The sequence below is a fragment of the Odocoileus virginianus genome, chromosome 16, assembly GCF_023699985.2.
Source record: "Odocoileus virginianus isolate 20LAN1187 ecotype Illinois chromosome 16, Ovbor_1.2, whole genome shotgun sequence".
In the NCBI taxonomy this organism is placed as follows: Eukaryota; Metazoa; Chordata; class Mammalia; order Artiodactyla; family Cervidae; genus Odocoileus; species Odocoileus virginianus.
The window spans coordinates 1,440,532-1,462,721 of record NC_069689.1 but is presented as its reverse complement, the minus strand read 5'-3'; the positions used below and the strand labels follow the sequence as shown (position 1 = coordinate 1,462,721).

The window sequence follows — 22,190 nt, the reverse complement described above, 5'->3', positions numbered from 1 at the left end:
GAAGGCAGTGGCAGGAAATATGAAGTATTAATAGTTAGAGAAAGTGGAAGAGCTTAATAGAAATGTAGAGTATAAAGGTTTCATTTTTGCCTTGGATTTGAGAATTAGCGGTTGTGTATTTTGTGGCCTACAGGGAAGGAGAGTTGGGAGAGACGGTAGATTAAGTGGGAGGGATTACCTGATAGGCCAAAGTCTTGGTATCAATGGGAGGGACCAGTGATGACGGGAAGAGCAGATCTTTTTCAAATTCCTTTTTACCACAGCCTTTTTTTTCTTTTTTTAAGGTAGATTTCCTAACATCTTTTAGTGTAGTGTTTGGGTCAGTAGTTTGGGACTTGATCTAGTTTAGAGTATCTCAAGGTAAAGGATTTTATTCATCTCTGAGGTATAACCCCTAGAATATAATGGTGTGATAAAGGTAGATGGGTGGACAAAGGAAGGAAGGAAAGAGGGTCGCATCCTCCAGTGTAGGAGGTGAGGTAGTAAGAATGTATAAGGATACAGATAAGGAAGGTGAGAAGTTTAAGTTCAGGGTGAACATGAGATGAGTTGATTACTAAGAGCTAGTGAGGTGGAGGTCCCACTGTCACCTTTTTCTGTTCTCATTCTTTTACATGTATTTTCATTATAATATATACATGAAGTGAAAGTGTTAGTCACTCACTCGTGTCAAACTCTTTGCAACCCCATGGACTGTAGCCCGCCAGGCTCCTCTGTCAGTGGAATTCTCCAGGCAAGAATACTGGAGCAGGTTGCCATTTCCTGTTCCAGGAGATCTTTCTGACCCGAGAATTGAACCTGGGTCTCCTGCCTTGCAGCAGATTCTTTACCATCTGAGCCACCAGGGAAGCCATACATATACATATACATATACATACACACATATGTATATACATATGCATATATACACACATATATGTATACATATACATATGTGTGTGTATATATAATATATATATAATTCTTTTCTTTTAAATATTTATTTATTTGCTGCATTGAGTTCTTAGTTGTGGCAGGCAGAATCTTTCGTTGCAGCTTGTGGGATCTTCCTTAACAAGGGATTGAACCTGGACCTCCTGCATTGGGAAGGAGAAGTCTTAGCCACTGAACCACCAGGGAAGTCCCAGGACATAAATTCTTTGTCACTGTAAACACAGGAGCAGCACAGCCCTGTTGACTGTTATTTTGTTTTTTTTTTAATTTGTGGAAAATTGCTTTACAGTGTTGTATTGGTTTCTGCCATACAACAACTTGAATCCTCATAATTATATTATATATCTCCCCTCTCTCTTGAGCCTCCCTCCTACCCCCATTCCACGCCTTTAGATCATCACAGAGCAGCAGGTTGGGCTCCCTGTGTTAAATATTAATGGCAACTTCCCAGCAGCTATTTGTTATATGTCGGTGCTGTCTCTCAATTCATCCCATCTTCACCTTTCCCTGTTCTGTCCACAAATCCACTCGGATCATCAGCCTTGTTCACTTTTAACACCATTTTTTGTGTTCCCAGTTAATGCTGTCAGAGTGGTTAATTGACGTCCCTTCAGATTTGGGGCAGGAATGGATTGTGGTCGTGTGCCCTGTTGGAAAAAGAGCCCTTATCGTGGCTTCCCAGGTGAGTAGCCACTCCCATGCCCGTGCCAGCATGCCCAGCCTGCAACTTGAGGGCTTCTCTGCACGCTGTGTTCCTTATCTGTCAGGCAGCTGTGCCTGCCCAGGGATTGAAACACTGCTGCGGGAGGGATTTGGTGAGAGCCATCCTTGGACTGATGGCACCCGTGCAGAATGTGGAAGCAAAAGGAGGAGGAAACCTTGATGCCTGATGTAACTGTCTTTCCCCACAGGGTTCTACCAGTGCCTACACCAAGAGTGGCTACTGTGTCAACAGGTTTTCTTCCCTTCTGCCAGGAGGCAACAGGCGAAACTCAACAACAGCGAAAGGTGCCTACATAAAGTTGTCTGTTTATTAAGTTTTATAATCAGTAAGAGACAGTGCTTGGTTACTTGCTTAGTTGTTTTAAAGACCCACTTTGAAAGAACACCTTTGGAACTGCACAAAGATACTGTCCTGCCCATTGGGCTCTCCTTCAAGGTCAGGCCTCCTCAGTTGCAGAATAGTTGCCACTTATGAGGCCTGCTGAATTAAACCCCTGAATTAAAGTCAGCGCACTTTTCCCATGGATTTCCATCACAAGGTTACAGGTGCGGTTTTCTGGGGAGAGGTCCCTCAGAAGACCATGTGTTACATACAGTAAGCTGTTGCCGGGGGCTTCCTGCCAAATGCCCTTATCTCCTTTATCTTTGTCCTCACCTTAGCTTCTCCCTCCTACCTGGGGCCAGCGGAGGAGACTAAAGGTTAAATAACTTGCCTGCAGTCATTCAGCGAGGAGTTGGCAGAGCTGGGCCTACACAGTTCTCTTGTCTCTAAGCTCCTTTGGTGCTTCCTGCTGTCCTCTGTCCTGAGCCCCGACCCCTGCATTGTTTTTTTTTACTCTGGCCTGAAATGTCCCTCCCCTGCCCCCTGCCCTGCTATTTTAGTCCTCTAATCCCACCAGACTGTTCATATCCTATCTGTTCGTGAAGCATTTCCTGCTGTTCAGTCCCCTTTTCCTGGAACTCTCATTTCTCTTAGTTTGTGCTATAGAGTGCAGCTCTTGGTTTTTTCCTCTTCAATCACCTTATCTCAACTGGATTGTAACTTCCCTAAAGGCAGGGATGACTTACAGTCAATACTCCCCACAGAATGAAGTGCCTATGATAGAAACTCAAAAGTAACCGTCAACTAAAATGGAAGATTCAGTTCAGTTCAGTCGCTCAGTCGTGTCCGACTCTTTGCGACCCCATGAACCGCAGCACGCCAGGCCTCCCTTCCATCACCAACTCCTGGAGTCTACTCAAACCCATGTCCATCGAGTCAGTGTTGCCATCCAACCATCTCATCCTCTGTCATCCCCTTCTCCTCCTGCCCTCAATTTTTCCCAGCATCACGGTCTTTTCAAATGAGTCAGCTCTTCGCATCAGGTGGCAAAAATATTGGAGTTTCAGCTTCAATATCAGTCCTTCCAATGAACACTCAGGACTGATCTTTAGGTTAGACTGGTTGGATCTCCTTGCAGTCCAAGGGACTCTTAAAAGTCTTCAACACCACAGTTCAAAAACATCAATACTTTGGTGCTCAGCTTTCTTCATAGTGCAACTCTCACATCCATACATGACCACTGGAAAAACCATAGCCTTGACTAGACAGACCTTTGTTGGCAAAGTAATGTCTCTGCTTTTTAATATGCTGTCTAGGTTGGTTATAACTTTCCTTCCAAGGAGTAAGCGTCTTTTAGTTTCATGGCTACGATCACCATCTGCAGCAATCTTGGAGCCCAGAAAAATAAAGTCAACCACTGTTTCCACAGTTTCCCCATCTACTTGCCATGAAGTAATGGGACCAGATGCCATGATCTTAGTTTTCTGAATGTTGAGCTTTAAGCCAACTTTTTCACTTTCCTCTTTCACTTTCATCAAGAGGCTCTTTAGTTCTTCTTCACCTTCTGCCATAAGGGTGGTGTCATCTGCATATCTGAGGTTATTGATATTTCTCCCAGCAATCTTGATTCCAGCTTGTGCTTCCTCCAGCCCAGCATTTCTCATGATGTACTCTGCATAGAAGTTAAATAAGCAAGGTGACATTACTTGCTTTCAAGCTTGAGCTTCTCTTAAACCTTATCTGAAGGTTCAGAGTTCACATGTGGCACGGCCTTGACCCCTCTTGTACTGTCACACCTCAGGCCACCTTTGGGCTATACCAGGCAGCCAGAAAAGGCTGTGAAGAACTTTGTCCCTTAGTGCTGGTGCTTGCTGTAATCACTGAGGGTTGTTGGATGCAGTTCCCAAGCCCTGAAGATGGGGCTCCCTCGATTATGGTGGAGGGAGCCCTGATGGGTACCCTGTACTGACTTTCTGCCTGCAGACTACACCATTCTGGACTGCATTTACAATGAGGTGAACCAGACATACTACGTTCTGGATGTGATGTGCTGGCGGGGACACCCGTTTTATGACTGCCAGGTAAGGACTGCTGCTCTCCTCATGTCTTCTCCTGCTTTCTCCTCCCTTCCCAGGAAAGTGGTTCAGCATGTGGGTTTAGTCCGTGACCAGCTTCTTTATGTTTACAGGATGTGTAATATCAAGAACATCATCTAATGTTCCTTGCATCTTTGAGTGTGTTTAAATTAGCTTCATTTCTTAAAAGAGGTAGGAGGAACTAAGGGAAGCATTGCCATTCTCGAGGGGAGAAGAAACAGAGTGGAGGGATAGGCTGGAACTTGGTGGAAGCTGTAGCCCTCCCCTCTCTCCAGAGTGGGAGGCTTGCTGGCAGGGAAGACTGTGGGTGGAGGGGATGCTGCCTAGTGCAGGCAGCACCAGGAAGAGAGGGTGGAATGTTAAGCACCATCAGATAGACTTCTGCCACCTCCACTCCTTACCAGCCACATCCTGACCCCGAATGTCAGAGTCTCCTTAGTATGACTGTAAGGGCATGAATCCCTGAGGGGCTAGCTCTGGAAGCAGATTTTCCAAGTGAGGAAATGCACTCCTCCCCCCCAATATTCTCCCCTCAAGTTTCACCTTCCCACAACATCTTTCTCAGATTGGTGATACTTACAAGTGACAAGCAGTCATCAAGAAAGAGGCCAGGTCACCCCGCAGAGTCCATCTCTGTTCCCGTGCTCCCCCAACCTTGTGCCAATTTTATTTGTTGTTGTTTAGTCACCAGGTCATGTCCAACTCTTTGCAACCCCATGGACTGTAGCCCACCAGGCTCCTTTGGAATTTTCCAAGCAAGCACACTGGAGTGGGTTGCCATTTCCTACTCCAGGAGACCTTCCCAACTCAGGGATCGTACCCACATCTCCTGCATTGGCAGGTGGCTTTTTTTTTACCACTGAGCCACCTGGCAAGCTCTGTCCAGTTTTATAGTAGTGGGTTTTTAATGCTCCCTCTCAATTGTTAATAGTTTATCATTGTAGTTGTCAATGTGTGGCCTCAGAAAGTTGTTCAAAATGCAAATTCTTCAACCTGTTGAATCAGAAACTATGGGGTTGGGGCTTATTTTTTAACAAGCCTCCAAGTGATCCTCACAGAGGCCCAAGCATGCGAATCACAGGTTATCACCATAGGCTGCTGCTTTCCATAGCCATTACCCCAGCCTAGGTTTCCAAATCGTGCCAGATGGTGGTAGTTCAGAACTTTAACATGCATCTAATTCAAAAAATAATAGCCAAGACCTGCATCGCTAAGCACTTTGTGAGCATGATCTCACTGAATCCCTTACAACAACTCTAAAAGATAAGTATGTACTATTGTTTTTACTCCTGATCGTTTAGATACGAAAGCTGAGAGCTGCAGGTGTTAACTACCTTGTCCAAACGCAGAGCCAAGCCCCAAACTCAGAATTCACAAATTCAGTCCAGAACCTATTTTTCTTTAATTCTGTTGAAGGATTTTTCATAACATACATTCACAATCTACAAATTTGGTAACCAAAGCCACCTATATTTTGATAATATAAAGAAAAAAGACTGTGGGGTTTTCTTTTGTTTTTTTTTGGGGGGGGTCAAAATTTGAAAAGAAAAAGAAAAGCCCCTAAATACCAACAGAAGGATATGTATCAGAAGTAGTAGTTTATGAGAAGTTACAACTACAGAGTAGTTTCTAATTCTCAGGTAAAGTAAGACAAAAGTTAACACAATGTGCTTTGGAGTTGTAGAGTCCTGGTCCTGTGGTAATGCTGTGTGCACCTGGGTGAGTGATGTAATTTCTCTGAGCCTGAGTCATCACCTGTAAAATGGGGATAGTAATAATACAGTTTGGAGAGGATGGTTGATGATAATACGATTATGTGCATAAGGTCCTTAGCATGGCGCCTGAGACATAGTAGGCTTCAGTGATAAATGTTGGCATTACTACTATTATTAATCCTATTGGATTTAAGGAAAATATATCCAAAGATTTTATGATATATCTTCTTGACCTTACAGCAGTGTTTTAACAGAATTGAGGGTAATGAGAGGAGGGCTTGGGTTTTCATCAATCAGGTGACTATTTTTTTCACAGTTTTATTGAAGTGTAACTGACATACAGCACTGTGTAAGTTTAAGGTATACAGCACAATGATTTGATTTACATATATGGTACAGTAAGTTAATGCCCATCATCTCATATAGATACCAAAAAGAAAAAAATAGTTTTTTTTTCCTTGCCTTGAGAAATGTTAGGATCAACAGCTTGCAACAGCTATCATATATATCAGACGGCAAAGTTAACCATAGTCATCGTGTTGTACTTTCAATGTCTAGTACTTATTTATCTTATAACTGGACATTTGTGCCCTTTGACCATCAAGCAGTTTTTAGAATGGAGTGTTTTTGTTCATAAAACAATATTTTGTTCATGACACAGTGAGCCTTATTTCATCTTTCCCTGTCTCTTTGGCAGACTGATTTCCGATTCTACTGGATGCATTCAAAGTTACCAGAGGAAGAAGGACTGGGAGAAAAAACCAAGCTCAATCCGGTAAGGCCTGGTGTTAGGACTGCAGAGTTCTTTCTGGGGATCAGTTTGGATTGCTCTGTTGTCTGAATTCAATCATTATGGATAAAATTATCTTTATTTTTCCTTTTTGAGGCAGCATGGCATAGTGGGAAAAATATGCACTTAATAGTTACCCAGATTCCAGTTTTGGCTTTTAACAATTACTTGGTTAAGTTAGTATCTTCACTTGGCTTTAATTTCTTTATCTGTTTAATAGGGTTAATAACACCTACATTACAGAGCTGTTCTGTGAACCAAATGATGTAAATGTGCAAGTCTTTCTAGCATAATACTTAGGGTGAGCACTCAATAAATAGTGGTTGATAGAAAATGCTAATAACTTCTTTTATTAATAATGCTATATAGAATGCTCACCCCAGAGTTTCTGATTCAGTAGGTCTGAGGTAAAGCCTGAGAGTTTGCATTTCTAACAAGTTCCCCAGTGAAACTGATACTGCTGGTCCGTGGACCACACTTTGAGAACCCCTGCTTTTGTATCTGAGCTAAGAGTGACCTCATCTAGTGAGTTCCCTCTTTTTATAGATGAGGATGCAGGCGCAGAGAGAGGGCGCTGCCTTCCCCAAGGTCCCATGGTCCAGGATGATAGCCCAGGTGTCTTTGCTATTCGCTCAGTGATTAAACACAGGATGGCTATTTTCATTGCATTTTATTTGTTAAGCTCTATAGACTGGCATTTGCTTGGGTTGCTTACAGCATTTTTAAAGGCAACTAGATAACCAGTTACAGGACAGTAAATGGAGCCAGTACTTCTAGTGATGTTATCAATAAGGTCCAGGAAGAACATGGGTGCTGCTTCCTATGAGATGCTGTTCTGTATGCTCTACCTGTACTGTCTCACTGTGTCTGCATGACAACCTTATGCAGTGGATGCTTTTATTATCCCGTTTTATAGACAGGAAAATGGAGGCATATGGAGATTAAATGATTGACAGAGGTGCGCTTCAGACCCAAGCAATCTGACTGAGAGGTTGTCATAATCCTCATCACTTTGTTATGTTGCTTTAGGATAAAAATTTTTGCTGTTGTGGCATTTCACCAGCCCTTTGTTTGGGGCAGCTGTCATAGGGTTGGGAGAATAACAGAATCCCCACGCCTAGTACAGGGTAGTGGTTTACAGTCTTGATCATGTGTTAAAATCAACAGGAGAACTTAAAAAACAAAAATGCTTGAGTCCCACCCCAGAGCAGTTCAGTCAGAATTTCAGGGTGAGGCCTAGGCATCAGTAATTTTTAAGAGTTTCCCAGATGGTTCTCCCGTAAAAAACAAGGTTGAGAATTCTATGCCTAGTAATTAGAGGACAGGTAGAGGGGGGCGGTTAGGGTAGGGTGAGACTGAAAATTTTCTTTTTTGATACATTGTTAGCTCTTCAGCTGCTGGAACCAGTATTGTTTGTAACGTATACTCATTATTTGTTCTAATTCATGTTTCAGTTTAAATTTGTGGGACTGAAGAATTTCCCTTGTACCCCTGAGAGCCTGTGTAAAGTGCTGTCTATGGACTTCCCTTTTGAGGTAACAAAACCATTGTCTTTATTGCTCTGACGTGATGGTGGTACACAGGGAAACTTGGCTACCTGGAGTCTTAAGAGTGCCTCTGACTTTGCTGTGTCAGAGCATCAGAAAAAGGGCTGAAAGCTGACTCGCGGGAAAGGATGTGCTCATGACCCTTCAGAGTCAGATAAGTCAGAAGGCCAGAGCTGGAAGGGCCCTGAAAGGAAAGCTCATCTCACTCCCTCATTTTACAGATGGAGAAGCTGAGGCCCAGAGAGAGGTGAGGGTTCCATTCCTGGGTCCTTGTGTCCTCTGCTACAAGCGTGAGAATCAGCCCCATGTTTGACTGCCACGGCTGATTATGCTGTAAAGGCGCTTCTGTGACTGACAGACTGCAGGGCTTTGAACTCCTAACCCTTCCTTCCTCCGACCAGCAGATGGTCCCCGGGGACGGCAGTGCATGCTGAGCAGTGGCAGGGCAGCAGGGTGACTAACTTGTCCCAGGTTGCCCAGGACTTCCCGGGTTCTAGTGCTCAACTCAGAGTCTCAGGTCCCCAGGGTCTGCTCAGCCCGGGGCAGCCTTTTGTCCTCCTCAGAATATGCCAGTACCCTCTCCACAGACTTCCTTTGCCCATCGTACCCTTTAAAATTCTGCCTCATCACCCACAAGTATTTGCTTGAACTGAATATAATTTTGCTAAAAGGACCATAGCTTCCCGAATAAGGAAATAGCGAAGGCTGAGCTGCCTTCATTTCTGGGAGTCAATTAAGAAGGTGGTAAGAACACCATCTTTATTTATAACCCTTATGCCCTAGTGACAATAAATGCTTTTTAGAGATGAGTCACTGAATCACAGAAAAGAAAATATGGGACTGTGGGAGGTCTTCCCGTTGAGAAAAACTGAGTTTCCCAGAATGTAGCTCTCAACAATTTAGGGGGAGGTTCAGGCAGCCAGAAATGCTGGCTGCTTGACCGGCTGCTTCCCTTGCACTCAGCAGTCGGGCATCTTGGAGGGGCTTGTCCAGTTTCCCTGCTTTGTCCCCTGTGTGGAGCACACCCCCCACTACTGGGACCTCCAGGTGGTAGGAAGTACATGGAATCAGAGGAGACAAGACTTGGGCTCAGGGTGGATTGCTACTTCATCCTCAGTGTGTTTGGGGGAGGCCCTGGAACTCCCAGAGCCAGAGCAACTCCAGCTCTCAAGACACTTTCATGGTGGGTTAGAGAGTGAAATGGGGCTTCCCTGGTGGCTCAGATGGTAAAGAATCTCCCTGCAGTGCAGGAGACAAATTCCATCCCTGGGTCTGGAAGATCCCTTGGAGAAGGGAATGGCTACCCACTCCAGTATTCTTGCCTGGAACATTCCATGGACAGAGGAGCCTGGTGGGCTATAGTCCATAGGGTCACAAAGAGTTGGACACAACTGAGTGCCTAACACATACTTCAAGAGGGTGAAATAGTGGGGAAAGCACCCTGTAAATGGGAAAGTACTTTGTATGTTTTTATATATTAAAATTTCATTTTCTAGGCCATTTCTTCATTTAGAGAAATGCATGTGTGAGAAATGAGGACTGTCTTTCATCTGGCAGTGACCCAGGAAAAAAGAATTGGACCATAGGAACTGCCACAGTGTACATAGCTCTCCTATGTGGGCCCCAGAATCCCTTCTCATCCCAGACTTCCTCTCTTGTAGGTGGATGGGCTTCTCTTCTACCACAAGCAGGCCCACTACAGCCCTGGAAGCACTCCTCTGGTGGGCTGGCTGCGCCCCTACATGGTGTCAGATGTTCTTGGCATAGCTGTGCCAGCCGGCCCACTGACCACCAAGCCAGAATATGCTGGCTACCAGCTCCAGCAGATTATTGAGCACAAGAAGAGCCAGAAGGAGGGCATAATGGGGAAGCTCACACCCAGGGCCTCTGAGAATGGATGCTATGAGTTGGAGCACCTGTCTACCCCCAAGCTGAAGAGCCCTCCCCAGAGCCCCAACCACCCGGAGAGCCTCATGGAGAACTAGGCGGGGCAGCCTCCTCTGGGAGTCACAGGATGGTGGCTGGTCTCAGAGGAGGGCTGGGGAGGTGGCCAGTGACAAGAACAAAGTGCCTTCATTTTAAGGCAGACCTTCCAAAGCCATTCCAACTGGAAAGAGCTTGTCTCCTATCTGAAATGCTGGCTTTAACAGTAGGGGAAGGTTCCCACATTGGGTGGTCTTCGCATTTGAGCAGCAACTCCTGTGAAAATGTATCACAGATATGTGATATATATCACATATCCACAGTGTAAATATATGTCATTCTTAAGAAGTTATTTGTGGTTCTTAAACTTTAGACTGTCAGGAATCTCCCCCACCTCCACTCCTTCAGGCTACCTAAACCATGACTGTTCAAGTGTTGGCCCATTTCATTCTGTTTAGCACTTCAGCATTCTGCTGAGTTTCTAGTTGCTGCTGTTGGTAACGTCATTTTCTAAAAGGTCTTACCAGGAACTGCAGTTCTTGGTATTTGAATATGTTCCCTCTTCTGAGAAGACAAGTGTGATTTTCTCTGGTTTCAACACAGCCAGAGATAAAATGCAAATAGAGTTCATTCACTGCTTCCACCAACATTTGAACATCTTCCAGAAAATAAGCCTTGTGCTAGGTCCAGGGGTGTAGAGTGGGTTATGGTGTGAAACAGGATTTCATCCCTGCCCTTGAGCTCAGGATCCAGTAAGGAAATAAACCCACCAGCATCTAGATGGTGGGATGATGGCTTTAGTGCAGAAAGGGGGCAGGGGAGATTGGGAGGAGCAGAGGGAGGTTTCAGAGCTGGGCTGAAACTCAGAGGAGGGACAGAAATGTGCTCTGTGGACAAAGAGGGGGGAGTTTCTCACAGAAGCAGGAGTTTATGCAGTTGCACCCCTCAAGAGCTGAGCAGGACTTGCTCTGGGGCCTGAAGTTGGTTCAGCATGTCTCAAGGTTAAAGGGGGGCTGGGAAACTGTGGTAAAGGAAGCTGGAAAGATATGGGCCTGACCGTAAGTGGCCTGTGTGTATAAGGTGTGTTATACAGAGGTTTGGGGGTTTATATCATGGATGAAAGGGAACTGATGACGCGCTTTGAGCAGGCAGGATCCACTTAGATTTGTGGATGGGAGCTCTGTGGCAGCTGTGGGGGTGGAAGGCGGCCTCTAACACCAACCAGTTAGATTCTGCTCTTTGTTCAGGAAATGTGTCCCATTTCCCATGGCCTCAATCTGCTCCCCATACTGCTTTCCACTTTTCTAGGACTTCTCTTAGTAGAAAAAAGGTCTTCACTATTCCACTCCAGTGTACTAGTATCCTGTGGAGAAAATTTCAGAAGGATCCAGGTCAGATCTTGTCTGACATGCAGTTGTTTCTTTGTGTTGATCAATTCTGGCAACGGATCCGGGCAGAAGCTGTGGTTAAGCAGAGCCTAATTACACAAATTCAGGACCCCACTGGAACTAGCCTCAGTGTTGGGCTCTTAGAGGGCTGCTCAGGCTGACACTGTAAAATTGGAGAAGGAAGAAACCCCCTTCCCTACCCAGTAATGACCTGCTGGCCACAGATTTAAGCATGCCTACATCAGTAAGCTGTTTCCTGAATTTAGGTCAATTCTGTAATAGGAACATCGTGTTCCTCTTGCCAAAAAGCATGTTGTAGGCTGCTTAGAGGTTTAGTCTCTGTTTAATGATCTTCTGAATGCTCTAGTTTGTGCTCTCAGCAGCCAACTGTATCATATCAGGAGCTGTGCATGCTAGTATCAGTAGAGACTTGACCAGACTCTGCCCAAAAATAATCGGGTCTGGAAGGACTATTTCCCTCAAAGAATGCTCTCTGGGGACAGATGCATGAATCAAAGAACAAATCAGCCAAACTTTTCACCATGTACAACTTGATACTGTTGAAAAGGCACCTTGAAGGATGTTTCTCAGGTGTGTGCCCTCATGTTTTTAAATGAGCCGGTATGATTTATCAATCACTGAATAGACTGTGTCTCCTGGTCATATTTCTCTGTGAATTATGAGTTCACCTCCTGCCACCCATTTCAAAAACGGCTGTGTTGTTGGTTTCTGTGATTGGATATTAGTTATTTTAACATCTAACTCCAAACTTAGATTGTAGAGGAAATGGAGAAGAGAGAGGTGGGACTTAAGGACATGGTGACTCACTAGCTGTGAAATGAAAGAAATGGACAGGAGGAGGAGGAAATGGCAAACCCCTCCAGTATTCTTGCCTGGGAAATCCCATGGACAGAGGAGCCTGGTGTGCTACAGTCCATGTGGTCACAAAAGAGTCGGACATGACCGAGCGACTGAACAACAACAAAATGTGAACGAGTGTAAAAAATGTGAAGTATTGATTTGGGTGGTTTCCAGTTTTGGCAAATAGCAACAAATACCAAATCTGTGAAAAAGGAGGACCAAGTAATTGTCTTGCCATAAATTATGCATAAAGACATTAAGGAAAAAAAAAAGAAATGGACAGGAATCATCAGAATGATTCTTAAGTTCCTAACTTGGGTGCCTATATGCTATTAACAAGGATAAGCATCTCAGGAAGAACATGACTGGGAGGGACTCCGGGGCAGAAAGATAATGAGCTCAGTTTGGGGCAAGCCGATTTTGAAATGACTGGGAGATTGACTCGGCAGTAGTCAGGCCTTAATTCAAGTCTTCATTTCTCTCCTGCAGCGCTGCCAGCGTCTCTCGCCTGGTTTCCCTGCCACCAGTCTTCCCTGTCACGTCCCCCTCAGCTCTAATCTGTCTCTGTTGCAACAACTGGCAGAGTGACCCTTTGTAAAAATGCAAATCTGATCATGTTATTTCAAGGACTTCCCATGGCCTCAAGGCACACGTAAAGCTCCTTGACCTGCTGTGCAAGTCTTAATGACCTGGCCTTAGTGTATCTGTCTCGTCTCTCGGAATACCTTGCCGCTTTTCCTACCTCCTTTCTAGCCATGCTGCTTAATGGTTTAGTACAAACACGTGTTTCATACTTCTCCCCTCCCCACCTCCCCAAACCAGCCCTCCTCTCTCTGATTTCGTCCACTTGGTGAATATACCTACCCATCTGTGTATTTTTGGCTGCTCCAGGTCTTAGTTGCAGCCCATGGGATCTTTTTAGTTGTGGCATACAAACTCTTAGTTGCAGTATGTGGGGTCTAGTTCCCTGACCAGGGATCAAACCCAGGGCCTGTTGTGTTGGGAACATGAAGTCTTAGCCACTGGACCACCAGGGAAGTCCCTACATATCCACATGTTGAATAAACAGATACCTGTTTGGAACATTATCTCTGCAGGTGGAATTAGCCATTCTCATCTTTGTGCCATCCCCATTCCACTACATATCTATTTCCCAAAGTTAGGATAGTCTCCAAGACTGTCCTTTGATTTGATAATTCACCAGAAGGACTCAATACACTCACTGAAAGCAGTTTTATTCCCAGTTAAAGTTTATCACAGTGAAATGAAATAGATTTAAGTCAACCAAGGGAAGAAATGAATGGAGTGGAAACTTCCAAACATGGATCTTGCCCACTGGTCTTCTCCCAGTAGCATCATGGACAGCTTTAAATTTCCTAGTAATTGTGTGACTAAACTCATGGAATATTGCCAACCAGAGAATCTCACCTGTACCTTGGCGTCTAAAGTTTGTTGTTGAACTTGGTCATACAGACCTGGTTGGCCGACCTCATTCTCCAGCTGCTCCTGAGGTCTGGCTGATAACTGATAACGTGTCACATTGTTGGATTATCTGGTGAGGCAAAAGATACCCATGCAAACAAAGACATTATTGTTAGTCAAGACATTCCAAGGGCTTAGAGGTTGCTTCCCAGGAGCCAAGGGCAAAGGCCAGGCTCTCTTTGGGCAAGGTTGAATTATTTATGACAGACTTCCGCTATTACATGGTAAGCACTTTGAGGTCAGGGACTTGGTTTTATTCATGTTTTGATTCCTGGTGCCTGGCACTTTGACTGGTACTTGCATCAATAAATGTTTGCTGAGTGAATGAAATGATGAGCTGGAATGAGAATGCAGTCTGGAGGGGGACCCCTCCCCTCTCTCCTGCCCAGGGGAGTGACCCTGGAGAGAAGACTGAGAGGAGGTGTGTAGGCTGCTAACAGGTGGTTGGATATGCTGCAGACGTCTAAGAATAAGAACTACATTTAATTCATGAATGTGATTAAAAGGAGAGCCATAAAAGGGGACATCCTGGGCAGTCCATTGTTTAAGCCCTTCTACTGCAGAGGGTGCAAGTTCCTTGATCCCTGGTGGGGGAAACTAAGATCCTGCACTTGCCACCTGGTGTGGCCAAAAAAAAGGACAGCCACAAAAACTTCACACTACATACCTTGGAGGAGGGAAAGAAATGACCTTCCCAGCTATGGACTTCCTTTCTAACAGAGGAATCAATAAAAAGCTCGGCTGGTAAAGAATCCATCTGCAATACAGGAGACCCCAATTCAATTCCTGGGTCAGGAAGATCCGCTGGAGAAGGGAGAGGCTACCCACTCCAGTATTCTTGGGCATCCCTTGTGGCTCAGCTGGTAAAGAATCCACCTGCAATGTGGGAGACCTGGATTCGACCTTTGGGTTGGGAAGATCCCCTGGAGGAGGGAACAGCTACCAACTCCATTTTTCAGTTCCATGGGCTGTATAGTCTGTGGGGTTGCAAACAGTCAGACACGACTGAGTGACTTTCACTTACATATATATTTAATTTATTTCAGGCTGCGCTGAGTCTTCATTGTTGCACCTGGGCTTTCTCTAGTTGTGGTGATCGGGGTTACTCTTCATTGTGATCACAGACTTCTCCCTGCAGTGGCTTCTCTTGTTGCAGAGCCTGGGATCAGTAGTTGTAGCTCCCAGGCTCTCGCACACAGGTCAGATTTGGCGCACAGGCTTAGTTGCTCCGTGGCCTGTGGGATCTTCCTGGACCAGGGATCAAATGTCCCCTGCATTGGCAGGTGGATTCTTAACCACTGGACCACCAGGGAAGCCCAAATGTGTCTTTTTGAATTACGATTTTCTCTGGGTATATGCCCAGTAGTGGGATTGCTGGGTCACATGATAGTAGTTCTATTTTTAGTTTTTGAAGGATTCTCGGAAGTGGCTGTACCAGTTTATATTCTCACCAACGGTATAGGAGGGTTCCCTTTTCTGCACACTTTTCCCAGCATTTATTGTTTGTAGATTTTTTGATGATGGCCATTCTAATGGGTTTGAGATAACACCTTATGTACTTTTTAGCCATCTGTATGTCTTCTTTGGAGAAACATCTATGTAGATCTTCCACCCATTTTTAAAAATTGGGTTGTTCATTTTTTTGATATTGAGCTTCAAGAGCTGTTTGTATATTTTAGAGATTAATCCCTTGTCAGTTGCTTCATTTGCAAATATTTTCTCCTATTCTGAGGGTTGTCTCTGTGTTGTTGATGGTTTCCTTTGCTGTGTGAAAGTTTTTAAATTTAATTAGGTCCCATTTGCTTATTTTTATTTTTATTACTCAAGGAGGAGGATCAAAAAAGAAAGTGTTCTACCTATGTTTTCCTCTAAGATTTTTATAGTATCTGGTCTTACATTTAGGACTTTAATTTTGAGTTTATTGAAATGGTTGAATGGCATCACTGACTCAATGCACATGAGTTTGAGCAAGTTCTGGTTGTTGGTGAACGACAGGACAGCCTGGCATGCTGCAGTCCATGCGGTCACAAAGAGACATGACTGAGTGACTGAACTGAACTGAACTGAGTTTATTTTTGTGCATGGTGTTACGGAGTGTTCTAATTCATCTGTTCGCATGGAGTTGTCCAGTTTTCCCAGCACCACTGATTGATGAGACTGTATTTTCTCCACTGTATATTCTTGCTGAGACTGTTCTTAATTCACCTTCATTACTGCTAGCTTCCCAGCACTCACAGGCCCCTCTACACCTCGCCTCTGCCTTGTTATTAGATAGCAGACACTCTCCGGGAAGGCGGAGCAGGAGGTAAGTCACAATCAGTCAGGGCCCAAGATCAAACCTCTCAGTACTTGGAGGGGGAAACAGAATTTAAAAATTAATCTGTTTCTTCTTTTGATGTAAAGTTTGAGTATAATAACAAAAGCCTAAGACAAAGTGGGACTCAAAAATCAGCTCATCTTACCGAAGCAACCAGTCATACGCTGGCTAAAAGCTCAAAGCTTATCAGTCTTTCCTGCCCTACATATATGAGGCATAAAACAAAAGATCATGCTTGCTTAAAAATATATGTTGGACTTCCCTGGTGGTCCACTGGTTAAGAATCCACCTGCCAATGCAGGGAACATGGATTTGACCCCTGGTCCAGGAAGATCCCACATGCCTTGGAATAACTAAGTCTGTGCACCACAACTATTGACTGTGCTCTGGAGCCTGGGAGCTGCAACTACTAAGCCCAATTGCTGAAAGTACTGAAGCTCAAAAACCTTAGAGCCCATGCTCCGCATCAAAAGAAGCCACAGCAATGAGAAGCTTGTGTGCTACAATGAAGAGTAGCCTCTCTTCTGCAACTAGGAAGGACCTGCCTGCAGCAACAAAGACCCAGTGCAACAATAAGTAAATAAATCTTTAAAAAAAGACACATGCACCCCAATGTACATTGCAGCACTATTTCCAATAGCCAGGACATGAAAACAACATAAATGTCTATCAGAGGAATGAATAAAGATGTGGTACATATATATATATATATATATATATATATATATATATATAATGGAATATTACTTAGCTGTAAAAAGGAATGGAATTTAGGTATTTATCGAGACTGTCAAACACAGTGAAGCAAGTCAGAGAAAAACAAATACCATATGTTAATACATACATGTGGAATCTGAAAAAAATGGTATAGATGATCTTTACAAAGCAGAAATAGAGACACAGACATAGAGAACAAACATATGGATAGCAAGGGAGAAAAGGTGGATAGGATGAATTGGGAGATTTGGACTGACTGACATATATATATACTATTGATACTATGTATAAAATAGATAATGAGAACCTACATATAACAGGGACTATATGGAACCTATGTGTAACATAGGGAACTCTACTCAGTGCTTTGTGGTGACCTAAATGAGAAGGCAGTCCCAAAAAGAGGGGATATATGTATGTGTATGGCTAGTTCACTTTGCTGTACAGCAGAAACTAACAGACTATTGTAAAGCGACTATACTACTATACGCCAATAAAATTAAAAAAAGGAAAAAAAGACAAACCTAGAGACTTAAGCTACCATATGGTCCTGAAATCCCACTCCTAGACATATATAGAGAGAAAACCATAATTCAAAAAGATCCATGCACCCCAGTGTTCACTGCAGTGCTATTTACAATAGCCAGGACATGGAAGCAAGCTAAATGTCCACTGACAGAGTAATGGATAAAGATGTAGCACATATGTACAATGGAATATTACTCAGCCTGAAAAATGAAATTATACCATTTGCAGCAACATAGATGTACCTAGAGATTGCCAGGCTGAGTGAAGTAAGCCAGACAGAAAACGACAGATATCATATGATATTACTTATAGGTGGAATCTAAAAAAAAAAAAGTACAAACGAACTTATCTACAAAGCACAAATAGAGTTACAGATGTAGAAAATAAATTTATGGTTACCACGGGGTGAGGGTAGAGGGAAGGTACATTGAGAGATTGGGATTGACATATATACAGTACTATATATAAATATAGATAATTAATCAGGACCTACTGCTGCAGGAGACCCCAACCCCCAGGCCATGGGCTGGTTGGTACCAGCCCATGGCCTGTTAGGAGCCAGGTTCCACAACAGGAGGTGAGCAGTGAGTAAAACTGAAACCATCTCCCCCACCCCTAGTCCATGGAGAATCTGTCTTTCACAAAACTGGTCCCTTTCCACAAAAAGGTTGGGGACTCCTGACCTACTGTATAGCACAGGAAACTATTCAATACTCTGTAATGGCCTATATTGGAAAAGAATCTAAAAAGAGTGGATATATGTATATGTATAACTGATTCACTTTGCTTTACACCTGAAACTAACACAACATTATAAATCAACTATAGTCCAATAATTATAAAAGAATGGCCCCAGGCAGCAAATATCTGAGGGAAGGGACAGAGTCCCCCAAAGCAGGATGTGTATATTTGTTTCTCATACCCATTTCACAAGATGGTGAGTGTTTTGAAAAGTTGATTTTTTAAAATCTGCTTTGATTGATGAGGTAGAAAAATGACCCCAGAGGCAGCCTTGGAAACTGGGAGGTAGGCTTCACGTTTGGACCCAGCCCAGGAGCATACTTCCCATCTTCAGGGACAATATGGAACCGGAAGAGGCAAATTTTGAAACCTAGAGAGCTCTTCTGGCTGGGACTTTGCACAGACCATTAACGTTTTTAGCAAAGTTCCTCCATTCCTCCCTCCCAGTGGGTCGGCAGTCTTTCAAGTCTTCTGTCTCTTCCTCTGTTTTTGCCCTTCAGGTTTTCCCTGCAGTCAGTCTGGGAAATAAAAGATGGAACTCAAATCCAGTCAGTTCTGCTTCTCATTAGGAACTTTAACAAAAGTTTTTAAAAGGTAGGAAATTGAAACTGGCTCAAATAAAGTTCTATCTATGGACCTTATCCATTCTTCTCTGGCCTCCCCACTAACACAAGTAAGTCAAAGAGAGTGAGAGTAAAGTAACTAATTGGTACCTTGTGCCTGTATTGAATATTTTCCCATGAGCAATTAAGTATCCAAGGTAACCAAACCTATCTGGTACTCTTTGGCAGGAAATGGACCTTGTTTAGGGCTTCCCTGGTGGCTCAGTGGTAAAGAACTTGCCTGCAAAGCAGAAGATGCAGGAAACTCAGGTTCAATCCATGGGTTGGAAAGATCCCCTGGAGGAGGGCATGGCAACCCACTCCAGTATTCTTGCCTGGAGAATCCCATGGACAGAGGAGCCTGATGGGCTTCAGTCCATAGATTCAAAGAGTCTGACTCAACTGAAGCGACTGAGCATGAATGCATGGACCTTGTTTGCGAAAAAGGATGGGTCCATTCTTTTAGCAAATTTGATTGAGTACCAGCTTCTCTGAACTATATATTATGCCAGGTTCTGAAGGGAAAGCAATGAATAAGACATTAAGGAACCCTCAAGGAACTCATGGTACCTTTAAGGAACTCATGGTCTAGTGGAGGAGACAGACAAATAAGCAAATAATTACAATTCAGACTGTTGGGTAAACTCTAGACAATGGGTGTCAGATATAGAAGTAACATAGATGAGTAACCGATAAGTCTGTGATCTGGGAGTGGTAGATAGGGGTGTTGGATAAGAAAACTGTGATGAAGACAGATCATATTTTAGCTTAGAGAAAAAGAAAAGAATAGAAAAAAGCAGAGAATAGCAGTAGGTAAATACCAGGCCCTAAAGTATTTGGTAATGGGAGAACTGTTATCTATACAAGATTTTTCACCTTCCTTACATAGCTTACTTCGACCATCCTAGCAGTTATAGATTTGGCCTATGAGTAAAGGAGAACAAATTTTTACCCTAGACATTGGTTAGTAGTATGACCTTATTTTTTTTTTATGTATTTGATGTGGACCATTTTTAAAATCTTTATTGAATTTGTTACAGTATTGCTTCTGTTCTATGTTTTGGCTCTTTGGTCACAAGGCATGTGGAATCTTAGCTCCCTGACCAGGGATTGAACCCACTCTGCCTGTGTTGGAAGGCAAAATCTTAACCACTGGACAGTCAGGGTAGTCCCTGGCCTTGCTTATTCTGTATCTGTCTTTTAGACATGTCTTTCATAGGCAGTAGATATTTTGGAGCAATATTTAAGAGAACCTTTAGATTTTAGAAGTAAAGGTATTATGGGGGAAACTTTACAAAATTCTAATCACAGCTTTGGAAATACCTCTATTCCTAGACTCAAACAAATATTTTAAAAGGCAGGAGAAAATGGTAAGACAGAGGTTTCAGCATTAAGGTGGCTGTCTTATTGATTCAGTCATTCAACACATATTCATGCAGGACCTGCCTACTAGGTACTAGGCTCTAGGCATTGAGAGTACCAGGGCCAGCAAGACAGATGTGGCTCCTGCCTTCCTGGCTAAGCAGGCAGACGCAGTGAACATGGAAACTAGTGCATAATTACTGATGGTGATCAGCTCTCTGATAAAGAATAAGAAGGTGCTAGGAGAGAGTAACAGGGAGCAGTTCAGGGAGTAGTCAAGATCTTGCTGAGGAAGTGACTTTTGAGCTGAGACCTTAAGGATGAGTCAGATTGATCTGGTGAAGGAGGTGGGAGGAAGGGGAGGGTACGCTTTCTAGAGACAGACTTGAAACCTGTGCTTTCAAAGCAAAAAACAAATGTACAACCCCTAACACTCCTCTTCCTAAGCTTCCCTCTTTGTAATTTATTTTCCACTTTCAGATTTTGGTTCATGTTAATTTAATAAAACTGATTTTTTTTTCCTGTCACCTATACTCTTTCAACACTCTAGCCTTCCTTTTGAGGCCCTGCAGCCAAGTATTGAAAAATCCAAGCCTTTGTCAATACATATGGATCTACTTTATACACACACACACACACACACACACACACACATATATATTTTTTGGAAGATCAAAACTTCAGCTACCTCATACTGTGATGGTGAGGTTAGATGAATGAAAAGAACAGAGTCTGGCACTTGGTAAGGATACAACAAATATGATCTATTAGTTCAGTGTATGTGTGTATCATGATTTATTTACTGAGTATCTTATTGATAGGCCATTATATTGTTTCCAATCTTTTGTATTAAAAATAGTTTTGCAGTTTCTAAGATTTGATTGAACAGGAAGACAGTATTACACTTGATTTTGTTAGTCCAAGCCTGCAGTTTAAGGCAAGCCTTTGTACTCTGATTCTCCAAAGATTTCCCACTTAGAGCAAATCCAGCCAGCTGCCTTGCACTTGGTTCTGTTCCTTACATCTCTGCTCAGAAACTTCCAAACATTATCCTGTTTGGACTGTGATAGGCAACAGTTCCAGAGAACTGTTCCCTTACACACCCACACACACAGCTGTGCTTCTGAAAACTCTGCTGAGCTCTCCTAGCTCACTCAGTTCAACCTCCCCCTTTTAAAATTTCTGTCACCAGATACCTGCATGAGGAGTCAGAATGCTAGGATTCAAGTTTGAGTTCAATACTAATTAATTAGCTGTGTTGCACCAACCCCTGGTATTCTGAGGGTCATTGGCAAAAACAAGTGTAAATAGTGGGTTGAGAAACTTCAATCTCTCATACATCCACTCGGTGATTTGTACTACTCAGCTTAGTCCTAGAGCCATTTGCCTGCTTCAGGATAGCAACTATATTTAAGTTACTATTTAAAAAAATTTTTTTGGAAAAGGTTATACATCCACGTGCAAAATTTAAACACACACACAATGTTGTTAGAAGTCAAAATAGTGGTAACTCGAGTAGTGATCAGGCAGGGACATCGGAGGACTTTGACAAGTTGGGAATTTCCTGATCTGTGTGCTGGTTACATGGGTGTGTTCAGTTTACAAAAATGACGCTGTACACATATTTTCACCTTTATGTATGTATATTATACATCAGTAAAAAGTTCTTAAAAAAATCTTAAAATGTCTAATTGACCATATAGGGGAAAGTCTCCCTCTTCCCTTCTGTTCCCAAGAATCCCAGTTCCCCTCCTGGGAGACCACCACTGCTTTCTTTCTTGTGTATCCCCTCAAACCTTTTTGGTGTATAAATAAATTTACAAATACATATTCATTTCTTTCTTTATACAAGTGACAGCATGTTATACACACTATTTGGGTCTTGCTTTTTTCTCAGTTAATAACATAGCTTACGATGTTCCATTCCTTACATGTGGAAGAGACCACTGTCTTGTTTATGGTTGTAACCCTAGGGCAGACTCAGTGCCTGGCATATAAAATACTTGTTAAATAGTCCTCCAGAGGACCAGCCGGTTACAATACTGAAACTAACTTCTTTATGGGGTAATGAACTCAACCTGGAGTCATTCTTACTGGTGCAAAGGACAAAGTAACCCCTCTGAGACAGAAACAAACCAGGGGT

At 43.3% G+C, this 22,190-nt stretch overlaps 1 protein-coding gene across 8 annotated transcripts in view; it reads left to right on the top strand.

Moving 5' to 3' along the window:
• Positions 1 to 21,875, top strand: part of SNUPN (snurportin 1) — a 29,685-nt gene extending 7,810 nt beyond the window's left edge. For 7 of the 8 annotated variants that reach the window (XM_020873649.2, XM_020873645.2, XM_020873647.2 and 4 more), the window contains 6 exons: positions 1,511 to 1,615; positions 1,845 to 1,941; positions 3,962 to 4,059; positions 6,487 to 6,564; positions 8,034 to 8,114; positions 9,788 to 10,397. In XM_020873649.2, coding sequence (XP_020729308.2) covers positions 1,511 to 1,615; positions 1,845 to 1,941; positions 3,962 to 4,059; positions 6,487 to 6,564; positions 8,034 to 8,114; positions 9,788 to 10,111 — 783 coding nt within the window. In that variant the 3' untranslated portion in view covers positions 10,112 to 10,397. Of the gene's footprint in view, positions 1 to 1,510; positions 1,616 to 1,844; positions 1,942 to 3,961; positions 4,060 to 6,486; positions 6,565 to 8,033; positions 8,115 to 9,787; positions 10,398 to 12,787 lie in introns of those variants that run through there. The other variant, XM_020873651.2, reaches the window with a different exon arrangement.
• Positions 21,876 to 22,190: the final 315 nt, after the last annotated feature.